The sequence below is a fragment of the Rhinolophus sinicus genome, chromosome 4, assembly GCF_057876585.1.
Source record: "Rhinolophus sinicus isolate RSI-liver-muscle chromosome 4, RSI-T2T, whole genome shotgun sequence".
NCBI lineage: Eukaryota > Metazoa > Chordata > Mammalia > Chiroptera > Rhinolophidae > Rhinolophus > Rhinolophus sinicus.
The window spans coordinates 88,596,299-88,617,712 of record NC_142504.1 but is presented as its reverse complement, the minus strand read 5'-3'; the positions used below and the strand labels follow the sequence as shown (position 1 = coordinate 88,617,712).

General features: G+C 43.7%; 1 protein-coding gene across 23 annotated transcripts in view; it reads right to left on the bottom strand.

The window, feature by feature from the left end:
* Positions 1-21,414, bottom strand: part of FHOD3 (formin homology 2 domain containing 3) — a 434,191-nt gene that overhangs the window by 69,865 nt on the left and 342,912 nt on the right. For all 23 annotated transcript variants that reach the window (XM_074340102.2, XM_074340103.2, XM_074340106.2 and 20 more), the window contains 2 exons: positions 17,448-17,662; positions 179-463 (listed from right to left, as the gene is read on the bottom strand). In XM_074340102.2, coding sequence (XP_074196203.2) covers positions 179-463; positions 17,448-17,662 — 500 coding nt within the window. The remainder of the gene's footprint in view (positions 1-178; positions 464-17,447; positions 17,663-21,414) is intronic.

Below are 21,414 nucleotides of genomic sequence, written 5' to 3'. Positions count from 1 at the left end.
CCCGTTTATGGAGTAGGAAGCTGCTGGCTGACAATGTGGGCACATTCCTCACCTCCAGACACTGGGTGACATAGCCCAGTGAGTGAGCTGAGTCAGCAGGTCACCCCAGAGGCTAGCACACCAGATCCCCTGCTTCGGGGTTCCTGGAATGTGTTTATGAACAGAGTGGCTTTATTACCCGTTCCTCTGTCCCTGGAGAGCTTGTCCTCCTTCTCCTCCCTCTCTAATGTGCTGCTGGAAGATGAGATGCTAGAGGCAGAGCAGTTGTCCCTTTCGTTCACCTCCTCATTCCGTCTCTCTTTTTCACTGAGGGAGGATCGCTCTTCCGGCTCCTGCTCCACTTCAGTCTCTGGCCCCACACAGGCAGGGGCTACTTCCTGGCTGGTGTCCTGTGCCACCTGCTCCACCTCTGCCTCTGGTTCCAGTTCTGCCTCCTGTTCGGGTGCAGGATCCCTGGTGCTCGCTGGTGGAAACAATGGAGATTACAATCACAACAGGAATTTCTTGGAATTATGAAGTGAGGTGTGAGAATGGATATGAGGTTGATTCCTCTATGCGGTCTGTGTTAGGCAGAATTCTAGATGGCCCCCAAGATTCTGATCCCCTGGTAATTCCCTCAAACACGAATCTAGGCACTGCTGGGAAGGGATTGTGTAGCTGACCTTCAGGTCTCAAGTCAGTTGACCTTAAAAACATGGAAATTATCCAGGTGAGACTGATCCAATTGGGTGAGCCTTTTAAAAGCAGAGTGTTTTCTGATTAGCAGCAGAAAAGAAAGATGAGAAGCACGAGATGGATTTGACATGGCACTGCTGGCTTTAAAGATGGAGGGGTGGGCATGTGAGAAGGAAAGGGGTAACCTCTAAGAAGCTGAGAGCAACTCCTGACTGACAGAAAACAAGGAATTGGGACTTCACTCTTGCAAACAGAAGAAACTGACTTCTGTCAACAACCTCAAGAACCTGGAGATAGTTTCTTCTCAGGGCCTCCTGACAAGAGCCCAGCCAACACAAACTTGATCTTGTCCTTGAGATACTTAGGGCCAAGAACACAGCTGAGCTCTGCTGGACTTCTGACCTATGGACACTGTGAGATAATATATGGGTACCATTTTGAAACATTCTCTTTGTGCTAACTTATTACGCATCAATAGAAAACTAGTACATGATCCTTTTGCCTCTTTAGGGAAAGAGGAAAAAAAATCCACAGTGATCAGGTTGATAAGCAAGTAGCAGCCTGATGTTTTATCAGTGGCTACTCCAATGAGGCCTGTCACCCTTTGCTTGAATTACGTTTGCTCATAATGTAAAGTTAGCCCATAATTTGAAAGCTATGTAGAAGAATCCCTCATGGGCACAGAACTATTTGTAAACCTATCAAGACTGGAGACTTGATGCTTGTACCAAGGGAAAAATGCTCATGTTCCCGTGGCTGTTATCCTCTAGGGAGCAGGGAATGGCACAGTGTGGCTTTGCATGTTTTTGCTGAGCAAAATTCTCGGCTGTGAGCTGTAAATGGATAGCAAAACAATCCAGAATATTAAAAAGTTCTGAGCCAACTACTGCATGTGAAGGCCAAAGGAGGATGGGTCACCCCTGAGGGTCTGACTCTCAGGGCTGGGCAAAGCTACATGGCTGGAATCCTGGCAGCATACCCCCAAGAGTGTGTGCCTGAGCCCTAGGCATTCATGGTGCAAAGCAATATAGAATTTCAGGCACGATCTGCATGTGGTGGGAACTGTGAGAGACCTACCCAGACTCCATAAGAACAAGCAGATTGGGGAGATGTCTTTGTGGAGGCGTCTTGCCAGCTCAGGTGAGTGGGGATGACTAGCAATGTCTTGTCCCAGCAGGCCAGGCAGTGGCATTACTATAGGAGAGGAAAGCTCAGGCCTCAGTGGGCAGGGGCCCAGCTGCTCTCAGCTTCCCAGCAAGAAGTCATTGTGCCAGGACTCACTGGGTCCAGCACCCCCGCCCCTCATCTGCTCTCAGGCTGCCTTCCTCTGAGAATACGTCAGGGGATGTGGGAGGGCAGCAGACAGTGGGGAGGATGAAATGCCAGCCTTGACTTCTGTCCTTGGGCAACTTCCAGACGCCACAGGGAAGAAATGCTCCTCTGTGGGAAGCCCCCTGCCCCAACGCCCTTAGGTAGGAACTGGTATAGAGAACAGAGAGCCTCTCCCTTCTGCCTACTCATGGCTTAATGACACGCTGTACATCTTATGCTCGGGACTCTAGCCTAATACAGGAGCCTGCTTCCCTGGGAGACTGGAGGAAGGTGAGGCCTGCGGCAGCAAAGGCCCCTGCTGCCTCCTGGCTGTCCCTGCTGGGTATCCCCAAGAGGGATGGTTATAGGAACTAGCGATATGACAGCAAAGTTTCCAGGCAGAGATGCACTGGCTGTTGGTAACAGGAGGACACCAATGGGCATGACCAAGAGCCCATGTGCCTAAAAATGGGCATGTCAGGCACTTTTCCTTAGAAGCAAAACCTGGGCTGGTACAGGGAAAGAGTGAACATGCCTTTGAGAAAAATTCCCTGTGGTCTTGAAGGAATCTTTATGGTAATTTCTTTTTCATCTGATAATAGAGTATTTAGCAAAGAGATACAAAGCCCTATCTATTTTACAAGCAAGCATGGCAAAAGCATAGTTTTAGCAATAGCAGTGTCATCATTTGGTTGACAGAAAGCATATGTTCTTGCACACATTAACTTCAGAATAGCCACATCAAAGCAAAAATGTGTTTCCAACAGCCTAGCATGTGACATGCATTTGAGTTTTAATTGGTGAGCATATGGAGCAAACTGGAGAGGGGAGCCTCTGTGTGGCTTTATCACTGACAAGAAGATGGTGCAGTTGGTTTCCATAAGCCCATGTCTACTCACATCCCCAGGAGACTGGGCAAAGTAGGAAGGAACCGGGATTTGATGGTTGTGTGACTCCAGCCTATATGCACTCCACTGTCAGGTTTCCTTCCACTTAAGCAGCAACTCTGCCCCCTAATTAAATAGCCAGTGGCTGCCTGGAAAGGTGTGGTAATGGATATGCAAGCTCTAGAAAGCCACACACTCTTGGGAATAAACAGTGCAATTTCATCGCCACATGTTAAGGCCTAACTTCACAAAGTCAGACATTTATATGTGTGATCTGACCACTGGGGTGGTTTTCCATTTCTGCTGGGGAGGTAGTCATCTCTAAACCTGATCAGAATTCAGTCAGCGTCCACAAGGTCTGACTGCAAATTTGTGGCATATGAGGTTGTCCTAATGATGAACAAATAATATTCAACCATATTCAAGTCAAGCAAAACCACCAAAGATGGAGAGTGAAGGTGACAGAGAGCAAACATGCATAGTTGACAACCTCTGTGCTGTATACATTAGGCAACATGTGTGTTATTGACATAACACACATCCCTACTTTCAGAGGGCTCACCACTTGGCTAGGGACACAAGGCATAAAAATCCATCAATAGGTCACAATGGTATGTGGCCAGGTACCCAAGCGAGGGCACTGGATAACAAGTGACAGGAGACCCTGGCAGGAGAAGCCAGGATACACTACAGAACCCCCCCCGCCCCGAGATATATGCTTGTATTAATCAAACACAGGAATGACAAGGGCAAAAGTTCCCGGAGGGTCAAGACCTCAGCTTCCTTTCCTGTCCAAGAGCCCCTAGCATGGTCCTGGGCCAGCATCTGCTCACAAAAGGTCTCATAGATACTCAGGAAGCACCCTGAGACTGCACACTAAATTCCAGAACATTTCTGCTCCCCTTTCCCATTATCTTCATCTGGACCTCCCTCATCAATAGTCCCTAATACACACACACACACACACACACACACACACACACACACACACACACACACTTCTTTAGAGTTACTTCTCCAAGCCAGGCTGACTGTTCTCCAGGAAGACACAGGGAGAAGTGTCATCTATAATCAATGAGTCCCCAGGAAACATGAGGAACTATATTAGTCTGCAGGAAAAGTCCTAAAGAGAGCTAAGATATTTGCCAATACCGAGGAGTGAAAACTGCTCACCACTTCCCACTGTTGCTGGTCCCAGTATTTAATGAGCCTTTCTCTGGCTCAGCGAAGGTGTTGGTGGTAAGAGAGACAGTGACACACAAGACAGACCTGGCTCTTGTCATCATGGAGGTTACAGAAGAGCATAAATATCCTACACTTCTTACCATGTGCCTGGCAAATGTGGGCGAACCCTACCACCAATGGACACAGGGAAATCCCAGCCCTCAGCTCCCACCAGACCCAATAAAAATATTTACAAATGTGATGGCTGTTCTAAGAGCAAATCTTGGTACCCAGGAGGTTATGACAAGGGTCTTTGACAAGTCTGGGAAGGGACACACATCCCAGTGCCAAAATAACATTTAAGCAGAGTCTCCAAAGATGAAAAGGAATTAAAACGGAGGAAAGTGGACATGAGAACATTCTGGGCAGAGGGAACAGCATGTGCAGAGATGGGCGCACAAGACGTGCTGGAGGAATGAAAGATGGCCAGGATCAGAGACCAGGTAAGAACCTGGGCAGTGATCGCTGCTTCAGGTAGAGACAGGCCACCTTTCACTTTGCCTGAAAGGACCCCCTGATTATCCCTGCATCACAAACTACACTTCCCTCTGGAAGAGCTGAGGCATGCCTGTGGCTACAAATACAGCTCCTAGTCTGTGCAGAGCAGACAGACCAGGAGGCAAACCCTGCAGACAGAGGCTGAGGACGACTGAAGGCCTGTCGGTCGGGGCTCAAGAGAAGACGAAAACGAATAAACAGCGCCACTCGAAGAACACATGGGCAAGTGATTGAGATTTTGGACTGTGGGAAGAAGTTTTCCATCCCAGAGATCCATTGGGGGAGGTGCTGTGTTAGTATTCAGGAGAGCAGGGGGTACTGCAGGACGGCTGGCTCCCTGTGAGGCACTGCACAGGAACTGTCTACTAAATCCTGACTCTCTCTCTATCGGGAGTTCCTCTTATTGCCCTCAGAAAGCTGAGGCTGGAGGGAATGATGAAGGCTCAGGCCAAGGTGTCGGCAGGAAGGGGCAAAGCTCCCGACTCCCAAGCACACACTTGTAAGGACCCACAGCCCTGTCTTCAAGTGAGGCTCTGGAGTGGCTGTGATAACCCAAAACTGCCATGAGGATGCTGCCAGGGCTCCCCACACTTGTCCATTCGCACTCACGCTTGTCAATCACCTCGGATGGAGGAAGGACATAAAGATCTGACTGCATCCCTGGGGGTGGGCAAAGGAAGAGGGGAACTGCGAGGACTCGGGCCAGGAGCCCAGGCAGCGCTGCTCCTCGTGGTGGGCGTGAGTTTGGAAATGAAAGGAGGACATGGCAAGAAAGGCATCCAAAACTAGGATCTGTCTTTCTGGACCATGTCCTGAGAGAGCAGACTGATGGGATCTTGGCATTGCCGGAACGCACTTAGGAAAGGCCAGAAAAATGTAGTTGGCCGGAATCTGCACTGACCTGATTCAGAGGGTTTTAAACTAAATTGTAAGGTCAGAGTAGGGGGAGGGAGTGTAAAGGAGAAGGAAAAAGAAACCAGAAAATTAAACTGTATAAAGGGCTACGATGATGGGTACTTTATGTAATGTGGATGAAATAATAGGAAGGAAGAGGTCCATGGTGTATTCAGAAGGAAGTAACAAGGGACCTGGTTTTCACCATTCTGTACGGAAGGACCCATGACCTGAACACAGCCACTAATGGGAACTCTTTATCTAAAGGAAACAGACATTACAGGAGAGAGGGCTTGGGGAGCCAGAATGGGAACCCCTCAATACGAGAACCACAGGGTAAGAGAGAAAACTTAGGTATTTTTGTTGAGAGACTAGAAAAGGGTGCCCAGTCACATGACTGGTATTTCCCTCATATAGCTCACAAAACTGGGCGAGAGATGAAGACAGAGCCGGCCTGGAGGATTTCGGCCAGCTCATCCGGTTCCAGTCAGCCAGGTTGGACACTGACTCGTACCAGCTAGTTCTCTTTGTCCCTCCAAAAGCCCAGCACCAACTCCTCATCTAGTCCTGAAAATCTCGCTAGACATCAGGACCTGCTTGGCCTTAAAGTGCAGTAAAAGTAAAAGTTACTCTGTGTCGAAGATCTTCCATAGACCGGTGCAGTTCTAGGAACCGCATCCGTATCACCCTATTTATCTCAAACCAACAATATGAAGATTAGTGTCCCCAGGTGAGCAATGAGGAAACATGTCCAGAGAGGTTAAGTAACTTGACCAGGGCTGCACAGTGGGCTGGATACTCTCGGACTGCTCCTCTAGACTCATTCTCTGTTCTGCTCTATGCCCTGGGAGGCTGGCCTCTATGGAGGGTATCTCCTGCATTCGCGTTCCCTCTCACTTTCAGATGGTCTGCTCCTGGGAAGGACCAGCAAAGATGGGCGGAAGTATTTATGCCCCTGCTTTCTTCATGTGGGGCCACATTTTGGCAGAGGCTGTCAGGCCACCGTTTCCGTACTGTGGGCTCCCTCCCAAGGCTAGGGAGATCTTACCAAGTCCCAGCCACTCACCAAGTTCCTCCAGGCTTGGAGGTGGGAGCAGTGTTGACAGTTTCCTACTACTGCTGATCGCTGGGTGCTTCCCCACCCTCTGATGGTCCTGTGATCCTCTCCACACCTCCGCAAGCAATCCCTTCATTGACTGCCCCCAGGCACCCTCTGAGCATGTGCCATCTCTTTCCAAAAGGACTCACTGACAAGAAGAGAGAATGCTAAAAGAGCTGGGATTTGAACCTCAGTTGGCCTCACTGAAAAGCTTGGGCTATTAATCACAATATTAAACTATGTGATGGGTGACTTAAGCCTCAAAGGAGAAGTATATAAGAATCATTCCTTAAAAAAAAAAAAAAAAGTACTATGGGCACTAACGTTCCAGTTCTGCTTTCATCAATGTCCCTGACAGCTGAGTCCAGACTGTCCAATTGGAATCTCTTGTCATGCAATTTTTCTTTGAGAAGATAAATTGCTGGTAGAAAGATTTGAACTTAATAAGTCTTTGGGTGGCTTCAATTGATTTCAGTCTGTGACGGTGTCTCAATGACTTTGCCAGGACTTAGCTTTCTGGAAGATCTTATGAAACCAAGGGCTGGGCCAGCCAGTTCTATAATAGTTGCTCCAAACTGTGTAGATTCCAGGGACCTCCCCAGTTCATAGCTAATAACTAACACCATCGACTTTAAACTTGTGGTTGAATCACATAAATGTGAAAAAGGTCCCAAGAGAAAAAAGCTCAGAACTTTGAAAATTCTTCAGACTTTGCCTTTGGTGTTGAGCCAATTCTTGCTAAGCTGTTCACTCAGATGCACTCTAGAGCAGCGTTTCTCAGCCTCAACACTATGGATATTTGAGGTTGGATAATTCTTTGTAGTGGGGGGCTGTCCTGTTCACTGTAGGATGTTTAGCAGCATTCCTGGGCTTCTACCCACTAGGTCAATAGCACTTCCTCCCCAGTTGTGACCACTGAAAATATCTCCAGACACTGCCAAATATTCCCTGTGGAGGGGGTATCACCCCTGGTTGAGAATCACTGCTCTAAGGGAACAGTGTCATTAGGATGGGCACAAACCCAGTTTACTCAAACTTTACAAAAGAAACATATTATCACCTGCAAAATACTGGTTCACCAGTCTAACGAATTTGTATGGCTTCAAAATTAAGCCCAGCTTTGTTCTCAAAATTTAGAGCTAGCTTTTCTAAAGCAGTTGGGGCTGAAGCCATCTCTTAAAATGAAAACCATTCATGGTCAAAATTACCTTCAGAAGTCCTTTTGGAAGATGCCACTTTATAGATCGCATACCCACCCTCATAGTTCCAACAATCAAGGTTTTCATTTAGCTTCAGTGGAATGCTGTAAGAAACACCGGGCTTGTACTCATGGGACATATTATCTCCAAATACAAATCTTTAAACTCTGAAATCACATGTGATGCAGCCGGTCATTCATACTACAAGAGGCACATGAGAATCAGAAACGGCTCAAGAGAAAAACAGATCTGTGGCCCTCATGTCACACTCACATGGGGACATACACCTGAGTTGGCTAGCGGGCAGGACTATAAACACTATTTAAAATGTAATTTCCACTCCCCCGTTTGCCTCTCAGATTGTGCTTTTGACTGAGTTCACATGGTTAAACATGTACATGAAACAACTCCACTGTAGTATCATATAGGACAAAAAAGAAGTCAGTTTTAGGTCAATTATTCTAATACTGATTACCAGATAGATTCTATTTCACACTATAAACAGAAAAGGAAAAGCAATTTAAGATTATTGTATCATTTATTGCTCTATCATTGTCTTGAACTCAAACCATATGCATAACCTCAAACATCAGACCCAATTACAAAGACTTTCTTTGAGTTTGTTTAAATTCTTCTTCTAAAATCAGATAGACAGGTCTTGTCTTGGTTCAGAGTCAAACGGGATCGACTTCACTATTCATTTGTCCTTCTGTGCCCAGGGCAAGTGGAGCTCCTAGGTTAACTACGTGCACTTTTTTTTTTTTTTTGATAAGAGCGAATGGGAAGACTGCCTTTCCTCAATGATGAAGACACTAGTTCCAAACTGGCAATGCATTTCAATAGGACCGCTAGCTCTTATCAAGTCCTAGACAGAAACATCAATGATATCAGAACAAAAACTACTGTTTTGAAGGGGATACACTAGCATTAAAATGGATAGTGCTGTATAATAGCAGCTAGCAAATAAATTGATTGAACTTGAGTTTTGTTTTGTTTTGTTTTTGCTAATACATTTTTTTCAGGCTGAGCAAAATATACTGTGTTTCCCTGAAAATAAGACCTAGCTGGACTATCAGCTCTAATGCATCTTTTGGAGCAAAAATTAATATAAGACCTGGTCTTATTTTAATATAAGACTGGGTCTATAATGTAATATAATATAATACCGGGTCTAATAACATAACATAACATAACATAACATAACATAATACCGGGTCTTATATAAGATCCGGTCTTATATAATAATATAATATAATACAATACAATATAATATAAGACCAGACCTTATGTTAATTTTTGCTCCAAAAGACGCATTAGAGCTGATGGTTGGGCTAGGTCTTATTTTCAGGGAAACACGGTAGATACCGTTAATTACATATTCTACTGTGATTAGTAGCAACCTCATTCATTCCATAAATATTTATTGAGACCTCTCATGGGCCAGGTACTGTACTAGGCACAAGGAAGTCAGATGTGAAAAAATGCCTTCCTTAAAATATTTTTCAGGCTAAAGTAGTCTCTTAAGTCATAACCAATAGATATTATAAGATCAAAATAAACGAAAATATTGTTAGGTTGGTGCAAAGGTAATTGCGGTTTTTGCAATTATTTTTAACCTTCTAAACCACAATTGCTTTTGCATCAACCTAATAGCTCTTCCTATCAGTAGAGATGACCAAGCCTAAGCAGAACCAGCTTGCCTGAGATTGGAATACAACTAGAAATCCTACTTTTAAATTCTCATCCCAAAAAGTTGACCCTTCGTCATTTATATCTATTCACTAATGGATGTAGCTTTCCACTTAGTAACTCAGATTATCTGCACTTGTTAGCAAATTCATACACAAAGAAATGGACCAAAAATAAAAAAAATCAGTTAAAATAGGAGTATTTAAAAAAGCAGTTGAATAAATATCTTAACTAACAATTTGTCAAGAATCATTCTCTAAATTTTCTTCCTCTTTTGGAGTTTAATCCTCAGAAAGAAATGGTCCACATATACTAACTCTCTGCAAAAGTTCTCTCTACATTAGGCCACCATCATTTCTTCAGTTTTTACAGAGTGGCCTATATACTCAAAGATGTGTCTTCCATCATGGCCTGTGTAATAAATATCTGGGCATAGGGGAAATAGCTGTCTGTATAGATTAATGTTTCTACTTTCTTTTTTCATGTTGTTTATTCATTCCTTAACTCATAAATCATTTACTAAATGCCTATTCTGCTTCAAGTATTGGGAGACAACAAAGGTGAGTGAGGCAAGGGCCCTCTTCTCAGGAACACACAGGTGATGAAAGCAGACCACTGAATATACAGTGAGATAAGGCTTGTATCTCAGGTATGCACAAGCTGAAGGTAAACACAGAAGAGGAATCAAAGGAAGCTTTAGAGAAGAGAAGATACTTCAACTAGATTAATGAGAGACAAGTGGGCACTTTATTGGAAGAGGGCAATTAAGCACAGAGCATGCCCGAGAGAACATAGCACCTTTCAGGTACAGATAGCAGTTTGGTACTGACGGAACATAATATATGGGGGTGGTTGTGGTGGTAAAAGACTGATTGTAGGGACTGGATAACCAAGAGTCTTGAGTGCCATGTAAGGTTTTAACTTTAAGTTGTAGAAAATGGAGGGCCACTGGAACACTTTAAGAAGAAGGTTATAGATATGATTTTTGTTGTTGTTGGGTTGCTATGAAAGACCCTGGAAGATACAAGATCTATTAGAACTAGATCAGAGATAGCTAAGACCTGAACTAAGGCATTAGCGATGGGGAAACAGGGGAAAGGGCTGATTTGAGAAAAAGGAGCTCATAAACATTGGTGATTGACTTGGATGTAGGGGTGAACATGGAGGGAAGAGTCAAAAATTATATGTATGCTTCCAGGTTAAATGATTAGGCCAAGACAGATAGCCTTAACCAGATGAGGACTAAGGTACAAGCAGGTTTAAGGGTAGGGGGTTTTATGGGTAATAGATGGGTGACATCTCCCATCCAAATGCCCCTCGTTGGCACCTATTAAGTCTGAAGTGTGTGAGGAGCATTCAGGTGGTGATGTCTAAAGAGGTTGGATACGCACATGCAGAGCTTAAGAAGGCCAAGGCTGGAGATACAGACCTCGTTTCTAGCACCTGGTAGATAGTTAAGAATCACAGGTGAGGATACAAGGACACAGCCAGAGGGTGTGGCATGAAAAGAGAGGGTTGCTAGAGAGGGAACCTTGGAAAAACCTGACATTTAGGGGACAGGCAGAACAAAGAATCAGTAAGAAGGCTGCAACAAAATGATGAGAAACACTAAGAAAAAATGATGAGAAATGCAGAAGACAATAAGGCCAAATAACACATTAGTCTGGAGATTATCTAGAGGATACACAGGGATCCAGAGGTGGTGGATCTAGAAAGTCAACAAAAAGATACTGGCACTTTCTAATGTATCTAGTGAAGGCAGCTTTCTCAGAGGGTGTTCCGGCTTCAGAAGGCTCTAAAGATTCATGCCATGTTCAGAGGCCCATAAGATACATTTCAGGGCTATTGAACGCAGGGGTTCTTTGAAAAAGCATACTTTTAGGACTGAAAAATCAATGTATGATTATTTTGCCATACTGCAGACACTGTATTATTTTGTACAATACCATATGGGGGTTGGTGAGGGAAAGTCAGGGGTGGTGGTGATGGCAGGGGTGCTAGAGGGGAAAGAGGAGTAGTGGAGATGGCAGAGTGGTAATTCATATCCTGACCACAGATAAGGATATTAGAAGGAATCAGAGTTAGTCTTTGCTATTTCCTAGTCTCAGTCTTGACTCTGGGAATTCAAAGTCCCACCCTGACTGCAGAATGCTCATTGTCCCTTCCTGTGGAGGCCGCCTGACTGTACCTGGAAGCATTTACCCAAGGCTCCTACCTGGGACAAAAGGTACTGATGTCTTTTCCAGAGTCCTTATCAACACCTCTAGATGCAGACAAGCTCATTCACTCCCGTGCCTGCTGCAGACCGGGTCTTGCAGCCTCTGATCTTCTTTATGTCAAATAAAAACAAACAAGCTAATTGCTGTTCAAACCTATTTTTTTGTTTGTTTACATTAAACAGATTTTAAGATGCAAATTTGATTGTAAAAGTTGGTTCAAAACCATTATAATCCAATGCTTGGAAACAATTCTCCAAGGGTCTCTCGTGTTCTTCAGTCTCGCAAGCAGAGGCACTGATAACCTTTGTTCTAGACTATTTTTCTAAGGATGTGTGCATAACAAACAGCGTTGGAAGATAGACATGTCTCCCTCCAGAGCAAAGGACTACTAGTTGGTTTATTGTTCACTGTGATAAACATAATGTCTTTCTCTGGGACAAAGGGAAGACATTCTTACTGCTCACTATAAAAGATTTGGGGTCTCTAAACTCAGGGTTTCTCTGTGTGTCTGTGCACGTCTTGGGCTTATTCATATCACTTGGTGGGAACTGGGGCGAGGAGAAATGGCACACATGCTGATACTCTGGATATTATTAGGTTGGTGCAAAAGTAATTGCAGTTTTTGTAATTTTTTAACCTTTTAAACCGCAATTACTTTTGCACCAACCTAATACTATTGCTATAAGTAATGAAATCCTTTGTCTCTGATCCAGGAGTTTCACGTCTTCTGCCAACATCCATGAAATTGTGGCAAGGTAACTTACTAGCTTACAAGTAGGGTAAAGTCACAGACCCTTCGTAGATTTTCATACCTGATTGCTATCTGTAAAATTATCATGTTGCTAATACCTTCTTTAACCACTTTCCCAAAGTCATTGTGTACTTTGCCTGTACTTAAGTATTACTTAAGTAAGAGTCATACTTTGTCTATGTCAAAAGGACTCAAGACTATTTAATCGTTTAAAATATGGTACAAGAAAACACACTGCAGGCAACTGTCATTCTCTATAGGAGGAAAAGACGGGAAGTTTTGCCTTTTTTCATTTTTAGAGACAGCGAATGGCATGGCAGAAAAATCCAATGATTTGCAAAGGCTCTCAAAAAAGCTCCACAGCAGGTGTAGCAGGCAGGGCTGTGACCTTGGGTATCGTTCCTGAGAGATTCTGTTGAATTGACCAAATGGCATCAAGTAGCAGTAGTCAGGTGAGGTATGGGGAAGTAGGGCAGCCCTGAGTCACAGAACCACAAGGAATCTAGTTTCCTGCCAATTCATGAAATACTGGACTAGAGGTGTCCAAAAGCTTTATACAAAGGAACCAGCATGCATTAGGCTGATGACTGACGATATTCTATTGCTACTGTGCCAGCTGGAAATAGGATACCAGATGTTTCTGATTTCTGCCCTGTGGATTAGGTAAATTAGGAGAGCATCTACACCTGAAGGAGACTCAAAACATGTTACACAACAAAGGTGACAAAGATGCTCAATGACTGGTAACCATGACAACAGACATGATGATGAATGATGCCTATTTGAAAATTGATTATTCACTTAAACAAACTGAACATTTCATGATATAACTATATGTCTATATTTGACTTGCAGGTGTGAGGATCAGGGGGAAAGAGGAATTGTCATATTTACCAGTACTTAAATGCCTGAATCTCTGAGAGAAATATCAGTATACCGTATCAACAATTTCAGTACATGCCTCCAAGTAAATGCTGGTGAGTAAGCCATGGCCATATAGGCCATAGTTTATATCTCCAGGGCCAAAAAATGAGGTATTTGGAAATATCTAAGAGTCTAATTACAGGTTGGAAAAAAAAGTCGCCGTTGAACATATTTTTCCCTGACATAAAATTAATATAGGATGGTAAACTTTTCAAATGCATCGCTAAGGTATTATTTCTGTATGCAGTATAGAGTACCAGACTAAACATAAGAAAAGCAATCCATCCATTATGTATGCTTTCATGACGACATTAGTGGGTGACAGATACTTGTACACTCTTTACAGCAGCTTCCTTCTACCGGGAAAGGCCATCTCTCTCTCTCTCTAGCCTCAGGAAGGACTGAGGTGTGTAAGCCAGGGAGCAAGGGAGGAACACAGTTCTAGCCTCCAAGGAAGGCAGTTCAACACTGGGACACCCTGCAGGAATCACATCAACACCTGGTTTTGAGATGAGTGGCTTTCTCCACTTTGTTTCCATGAAATAGGTTCCTTGGGTCTGACACCCACTGGGATAACTAGTTACCTTGCTATATTGACTTCTCCTGGGGGTAGATTATTATTAGTTTTAATGCTCAGGGTAGCTTCCTCAAGATTCGAATCAAAGAACTCTTTCTTAATAAGAACAGCACCTTTTCCCCTGGTTTGTGAGAACAATTTATTTGTTTCCAGTGTCATCTATGAGTTTTTTTAAAATAATAGGAAATAAACATGTCAGATAGATATTCTGATGTATACCACTAAGGCTCAGTGAAAATAAGGAAATGATAATGAAAGCAATGGCTAGAAAGATAGGCCCTTCCATGTTTACCTAAATTTGGGGCTGTCTCCACTAATTACAGCGCAGTGCAAAGGAGAACACATGTATACGTTTGTTCCTCACGTGGGCCTGATAGTTTTGCACAGAGGAAAAATATTCAGACCACTAAGATCACCATTAAATCTAGGCAGTATTGGGACAAACATCTGCCATGAGCTACAAGAGGGCCAGATGGAAAAGTAATTCAAGCACATGCTGATTTGATGGTGGGGGTAGTGGCATAATTCATACAAAAACTACAGCAGATTTAACTGGGAATGTTTTTGCCTGAAATATCTCACTAGATGGCACACAATGCTATGGGTATTTTACCATTCATTAGCTCTTCCCTCTTTTAAAATATATTTTGTAAGAGGAAAGGCAAAGAAAATTTTAATATTTTCATATCTTCTGTTACTTATAGTTCTCCAGAATCTGAGAAAGGAGTTTTAACAGAAGAACCCATAAAGTGAACTTTGATCCTGAGGTATATAGAATTCAATAACAAATATATTTGTTTTTCCCTGTTTTGGAAATATAATTCTGAAATGTAGGCCACAATTTTGCAGATACTGGGGAGAAGGTGTGGCATTAATACAAACACCACCACAAATACTGTGAAATCGTGATGCCCTGAGAAATGGCTCGGTTGGGAGTTGACACACTGGTTGTACTCCCAATATGGTGCCAACAAGATTTGAAGCAAATCTTCCCATCTATTTGAGCCTCAGCAAAATATGGATACTAGCATCCCCCCTACTTACTCAGATGCACGACATGGTATTCAATAGTAGCATTTCGGAGGAAGGGACTGAGCATGACAGAAACGTGAAGTGGATTCTTATCATACAATTCCATAAGGAGATAGAAAGAAAAAGCTCGTCAACCCCTGGCATGTTTGGACCACATAATGCCAGGTGTTTGGTACAGGAGAAACATCTGGATGTGTGATTATATTTTTATTCTTCCTCCAGATGTTGGGATATTGTAAATGTTAGGGATAAGCGAAAAATTACTTTGAGCATTAGAAAATGGGACCTGGTAAAAAGAATAGGCTATTATCTGGATGCTAGCAGAGTGTTTCAAAGAACAATAACAAACTAGGTTGAGGGAAACCTTTCTGTCATAGCAATTCTGTATTTCTATCTTAAGGGCAAAAGTCCCCAAGTCAGAAGGAAGCCTCAGTAGTCCTATCTGAGACAATCCTCTCATGGCATTTTTTCTCATACACTTATAATTTCCAACGTATAATTCAATTGTGTATTAGAACAAGGATATTAGAATACTTTGCTAGTTTCAACTAACTTGGATGATAATTACTTAACACATGATGGACAGCTCTTCTAGATTCCCCAAGAGCCACTGTTGTTGTTTTTTTCCAGAAAAAAGCAAACATCATACAATTTTATTAATTTGTAATTATGTCTAAATTCAAGTTTGGTATTCTTTTTTCAGATGCAGAGATCACTTATTGTGTGATTTCAGTCAAACATTCTCTCAGTATCTATTAATTCTTTCTCTGTAGAGGAAAATGACATTTGCTATTCATCTTTCTGAAAACACACTGAAATAACTTTATTTTCTCCAAGTGCATATCGTGGCTACTTAAAATAAGTATTTTCTGTGCTCTTATTGAAGTTTACAATGTTCTTTTTAATTATCTAAAGCAGCCTCAAATTTGACTGTAATTGGACAAAATACTTGAGCTGTGTTTTTTTTTTTGCCACAAACAAACATCAAGTAGATTAAAACTTTTGAGGACAAAGAATATTTAGAGATACTGACAATTCCCTCTCAGCTTGGGGCCGCTGTGTATTTCACAGTTTAGACAACCATTCTGTAAACTTCTGGAGGTACAACTCATAGAGCTAAAAGTTCCAAGACTAAGTGCTGAAACCCTTTGCAGGGGACTATTTTTCCCATTGCTTCTGGAAATACCACAATTTAGGTAAAGCAGTGATATCAGGCAGGGTTTAGAAAGCAGAACTGTTATAGAACAGTCATTTTTTCCTGATTCTCAGTCTCAATATTTTTAGACCGACATTACTCATCTATGACTGAGCCATCTGCCTGGGACAATCTTTAATGGCTCAGGGACCAGGAGAAACTGGACGTGATGGAAAGCTGTGGTGGAGCCAGCCTGCTCCTGCAGAATGAGCCCCGAGGTTCAGAGAGCCAGCAAAGAATTGGACAGACAAGATTGTTCTGTTACATCCAGTTCTGCTGAGGTCATGGAGTCCTGCCTTGTTTAAATTAATCTTTGCACCATATTTAGTCAACCCTCCTAGAGTTAAAAGTCTAGTGTCTCCATTGTCTTCTTCAGCTGGCTAAGACTGCAGCCGGCGACAAGCCATAACACTCGATTAAACCAAAGAGAGCTAGCTGCAGGGTTAATCAGCACACACTATGTAGGCGCCTGTGCCCGAGAACCATCCTCTCTGCTAATGTGAAAGCAAACAGACCCACAATTCGCAGGGCAGTCAGGAAAACAGCTGATGCTTCAAGGCTGCAATGTACAATATCGTTGTTTTTCTCCAAATAAAGCTAAGGCGACAGGGAATTTTTCCAGGGAGAGCCTATCTGTCTGCACACAAGCACCTCCACCCACACCACGTGCCAGTAATCTTTACTATTTTCAATTTTTTTCCTTTCCAACATTTAACTCCTATTCTCACTAGGTCCACACATTTCCTGGCTTGCACTGATTAATTTTATTCTGCATCAGTTTAATTTCAACCAGACCAACAACTCCTAGGGTAAGAACATTTCAAAGTGGCCAGTTTAAGGGGCAGATCAAATAAACAAATAAATAAACAAATAAATAAATAAAATCCAAATTATAGAGTACAGTGTTAAAACCCTATCATTTATTAGACGGGTGCAAAAGTAATTGCGGTTTAAAAGGTTAGGGGGAAAAAAAAATTTGCAAAAACCGCAATTACTTTTGCACCAATCTAATAGATTTAAATGTCACAGTCACTCTTATTTTCAGTATTCTCCTTTTTCAATGACCACTGACAATGTTTACAAATAATTTCGTTTTAATATAAATGGCCCCGAAAACATCTGTTTTTGTGGCAGCACAGGTTGCAGTCACCCTGCAAGCTTATCCTGAATTCCCTCTATTAGTTTGCATGTAGGAATGGTTACTACTGCCCAGAAGGAGCCTGTCAGGTGTTAATGCACCCATCAGTTTTCCCTCTCCTCTCCCAGCACTCACCTTGGGAATGCTGAGGTGTTCCTGGGGAGGAGGATACTCCTGTGAGAGCCTCTTGTGAGTCTAGAGATGAAGGGCTAGGGCTCAGAGGGGCGGGGGAAGCAGGGGCTGCCGGTGAGGTCAGGTCCAAGGAGAGGTCAGCTCTGCCCCGGCTTGCGCTCCGGCTTCTCAGTTCCTTCTCATGCGCCTCAGCTGCCAACTGCTCCAAGTATTTGTATCTGAAAGTTAAATTCCAAAGGGTTTCCGTAAAAAGAAAGAGGAGCCCGTGGCTGATGCTTGTTTATGGACGAAACACCTGCAGAGTGAGCTGGTTTCCTGATGCACACAGCACAACGCAGGGCTGGCTGGAGGGCCAGTCTGCCAGAAACACCCAGCAAAGCCAAGATGCTAATGATTAAAAATCTCTCATCATTCATAACCAAACAAATTGGGGGGAATGGCCACATCACACAGTCTCCAGATACTGGATCATTGCTGCAGAATCCTAGTTTACTCTTTTAGGAAACATTTGTACAAATAAGCAAAACAACAATTGACCGTCAAAAGGGCCCAACAGTGACAGCTGAAAACCACACACCCTCAGAGCTCACAGCTGTGAAATGGGACGGTGCCCTGGTGTGGCAGAGAGAAACAGTGCCCCCAAAATACCAAAAGGGGGGTGTTGGATGAAGGCCTCCCTGAATGTCTGAACCTGCTTCAATGCTAACAGCAATGCGACTGGAATTCACTTTGTTCTCTCAGTGGCGACCATGGAAACTTTTTTATATTCTAAAATATTTCTCAGTCGGACCCAGACATCCAATAGCTTGGACCTGACGTCACATATAGTTTATTCATCAAAGTCAGTTTAAAAGAACAAAGATACATCTGTTTTGCATTTCAGGCAGGCAGAACCCACTAACTGTTTATTAAGACCAGCTACCAATCATATTCCTCGTGGTGCGCTTTATAGATCAGACCAAAATAACTTTGAAATACGTGCCTCTTCCAGATGTCTGCTAATTTTACCCACCCTTATTTGCTCAGAAATAAATTTATGAATTCAGCTGTAGCCAGGTTCTGACTATCTAACCCACCACTAAACTCTGAAACAGCTTATTCAAGACTCTCACTCACATCCATCCTGATTCACTGCTTCAGTTCCTTCCAATGGGCAAGCCCCCAACTCGGGGCCACCCTAGCCCCTACATGGCACTCCTAATTCACGGGGATAAGAAAGGTGGGGCAGCTATACAAACCCTTTAAAACTGCATTTAAAAAGCATGCATTTCTTCATCCATCCTTTAGGTAGGAGTGGCTCCCCCACATCTATAATCACCAGCCCTTTTCCCTGCCAGTCCAACGGCAGTCCATCCTTCAAGCCAGGCTTGCATGGGTGTCTCCTGCTGTGAGGCCTGCCTTGACCATCACAGCTGGAAGTGATCTCGGCCTTGCCTCTGAACTCATGTCGGATATGTCGTCCATTCAACTCAGATGGCATTTTACATTTACTGCCTGGCATAGTTAGTCATCTTTTCACATGTCTATGTTTTCAACAAGCAGATAATAGGATTTTTGTGAACAGGAAGATTACCCTCCTTTGTTCTTTCCCTTGGCGCCTTGCACTTGTCGGCTGATGGGAAACAGGCAAAGCATGCGGGGAGAAACCTGCAAGGAAGCACCCCACCTTCAGAGGGCCACCTGAAGCACCACAAGGAAATTGCACCCTATTTCACTTGCTTGGGGAGTGAACTTACTTTCACGGTGAATCTCTGATAAAAGATGTGTGGTGGGTCTGCACATATACAAACATCTGAGGTTGGCTCCAAGAGCAGCTGCCTCACAGTTGCAGGATGAAAAAGCTATGCCTAGAGAGAGAGCTTTAGAAACTCTGGGTTTTCCTTTCCAACAATGTCACCTCTCAAAAGGTAGGTGGGGTGACAAAAGGAAAGTATTTCTGAATTTAATTCTGACCAGCAAGGAAAAACCACCTGGCTGTGGAGGTGATGGGAATCTTGGAAGAAAGTGATCTTGAGAGCAAGACTTAGAGCCCATAGGAGACATATTTTAAATGAGATAGTGGCAAACTCAAGACCAGGAAGGCTGCAAACCCAGGAGGAGTCTGTGAGCACAGACATTCCTGCACTGAGTCCGAGCCTTCTGCAACAGGAGAAAGGGGCAGGCAAGGAATGACGTACAAATAAGAGGACCTGCACGGGTCCAGGAGAAAGGAATCCTGAAGCAGGAAAGAGTACTCAGCAAAATTGACTGAAGAGAGAGCGGTAACAAAGCCAAGAAGACAATCCATTCATGACCTTTATTTGCGATGGCCCGGCCCTGGTCTTGGCCCCCCCGTACCCCATCCAGTGGGCAGCCAGGCTGGCAGACGTGTGCTGGAAGCCAAAGCATTCACCCCATTTTCTGGGGGACTCCAAGGGTTTCTCATCCAGAGTCTGGATAAATATGACTCAGAGACAATTCCTGTGCAGCCTTTGGTCTTACGGATGCCACACTCAAGGATCCAGACGGCATGAGAAGAGTCACAGGTTTGATCTGAATTATGCCAGGACGTGCATGTTGTAGACAAAAATGGCAGGGGAGGGGGCATGGTGACTTGTTTAAAGGGTAGCAAGTGTTTCAGTTCTACAAAATGAGAAGAGTTCTGGAGATTGGTTGCACAATAATGTGAATGTACCAAACCCTACTGATTTGTACACTTAAAGGTGGTTAAAATGGTAAATTGCATGTTATGTGTATGTTGCCACAATTAAAAACTTTAAAACGTGGTAGGTACAGGGAGGTCCAGATGTCAAGAGCCACTAAATCTTTCTAAAATGGTAGCAGCAGAGTTCGCCTACAATGGCTGGAGTGGTAAGATGGACCAGTATGCACTGGGAGAGCCAGGTCACCTGGCATTTACAGCTGTACAGCTCAGCAAGGTCTCCTGGCCCCCACACACCTCCAGCTGTTCTTGGGGAGGAGGCTGGACTTATAGCATGACCTTCCCTTATAGAGTGACTCTGAGTGTCACCACTTAAGGGCCCAACAGTACTTGGACCCAGGAGCCCACCAGCCCATGCAATGACTATTACAAATCCCTGGTGCCTGGTGATGCAGCCCCCAACTCACAGACTCTGATGAAGTCTTGCATGAACAAAGCACAGGGTTTTCTATCCATGGACCACAGCCCCAAGGAAAGACTTTTCACCTTTGCTGCCTTCATGAAAACATTCTTATTTATCTTACCTCTGTCCGTATCTTTTTATTCATTTGCCTTTTCATTATTTAATGAACAGTTGTTGAGTGCGTGTCATGTGCTAAGAACTGCAGTAGGCACTAGAGATTTAACAATAAACAAGGAAAACCCCCACCTCATGGAGCTCACATGTCATTGGGAGAGACAGTCAAACAAACCTTTGGGATAAGCTCAACTTTCACCATGGATGTGGGTGGCAGCGCTGGTACTGCAGCCAAGGGGTCATACGCAGGCCCAGTCTCTTTGCACAGAACCCTAGAGAAACCCTGCTTGACTTTAGATTAACCTGCACCTACTTACCGATGACTTTCCCTGTCATACTCCTCAGAAATTCTCCCTTCCATTGAACCAGAATCGGACTCCCTCTCACTTCTACTGACCTCAGACCTGCTAAGCAGGGCTCTGAATCTTGTCTTCCTGATTCATCGATCATTTTCATGCATCGTTTCCCAAATCCTAGCCCAGTCCTGACGTTTCCCTTGCACTCTGTTCCCATGGTCCTGCTTGCCATTAGGCATTTCCTCTCCATGTCCTGCCGACCCCCTCAAACTAATCCCCATCCTGACCCTCACCTCAACATGCCCCCAGCCTGAATCACATTCCTTACTACTCCCTTAAAACAAAATTATTCATGAGTGTCTCTCAAATCAATCATCATCAGATAAAGCCTTTTTTCTAATATTTAGAAAAATTAAAAGCAGCACCTCAACAGAAACTTACTCTGGGACTGCGTCA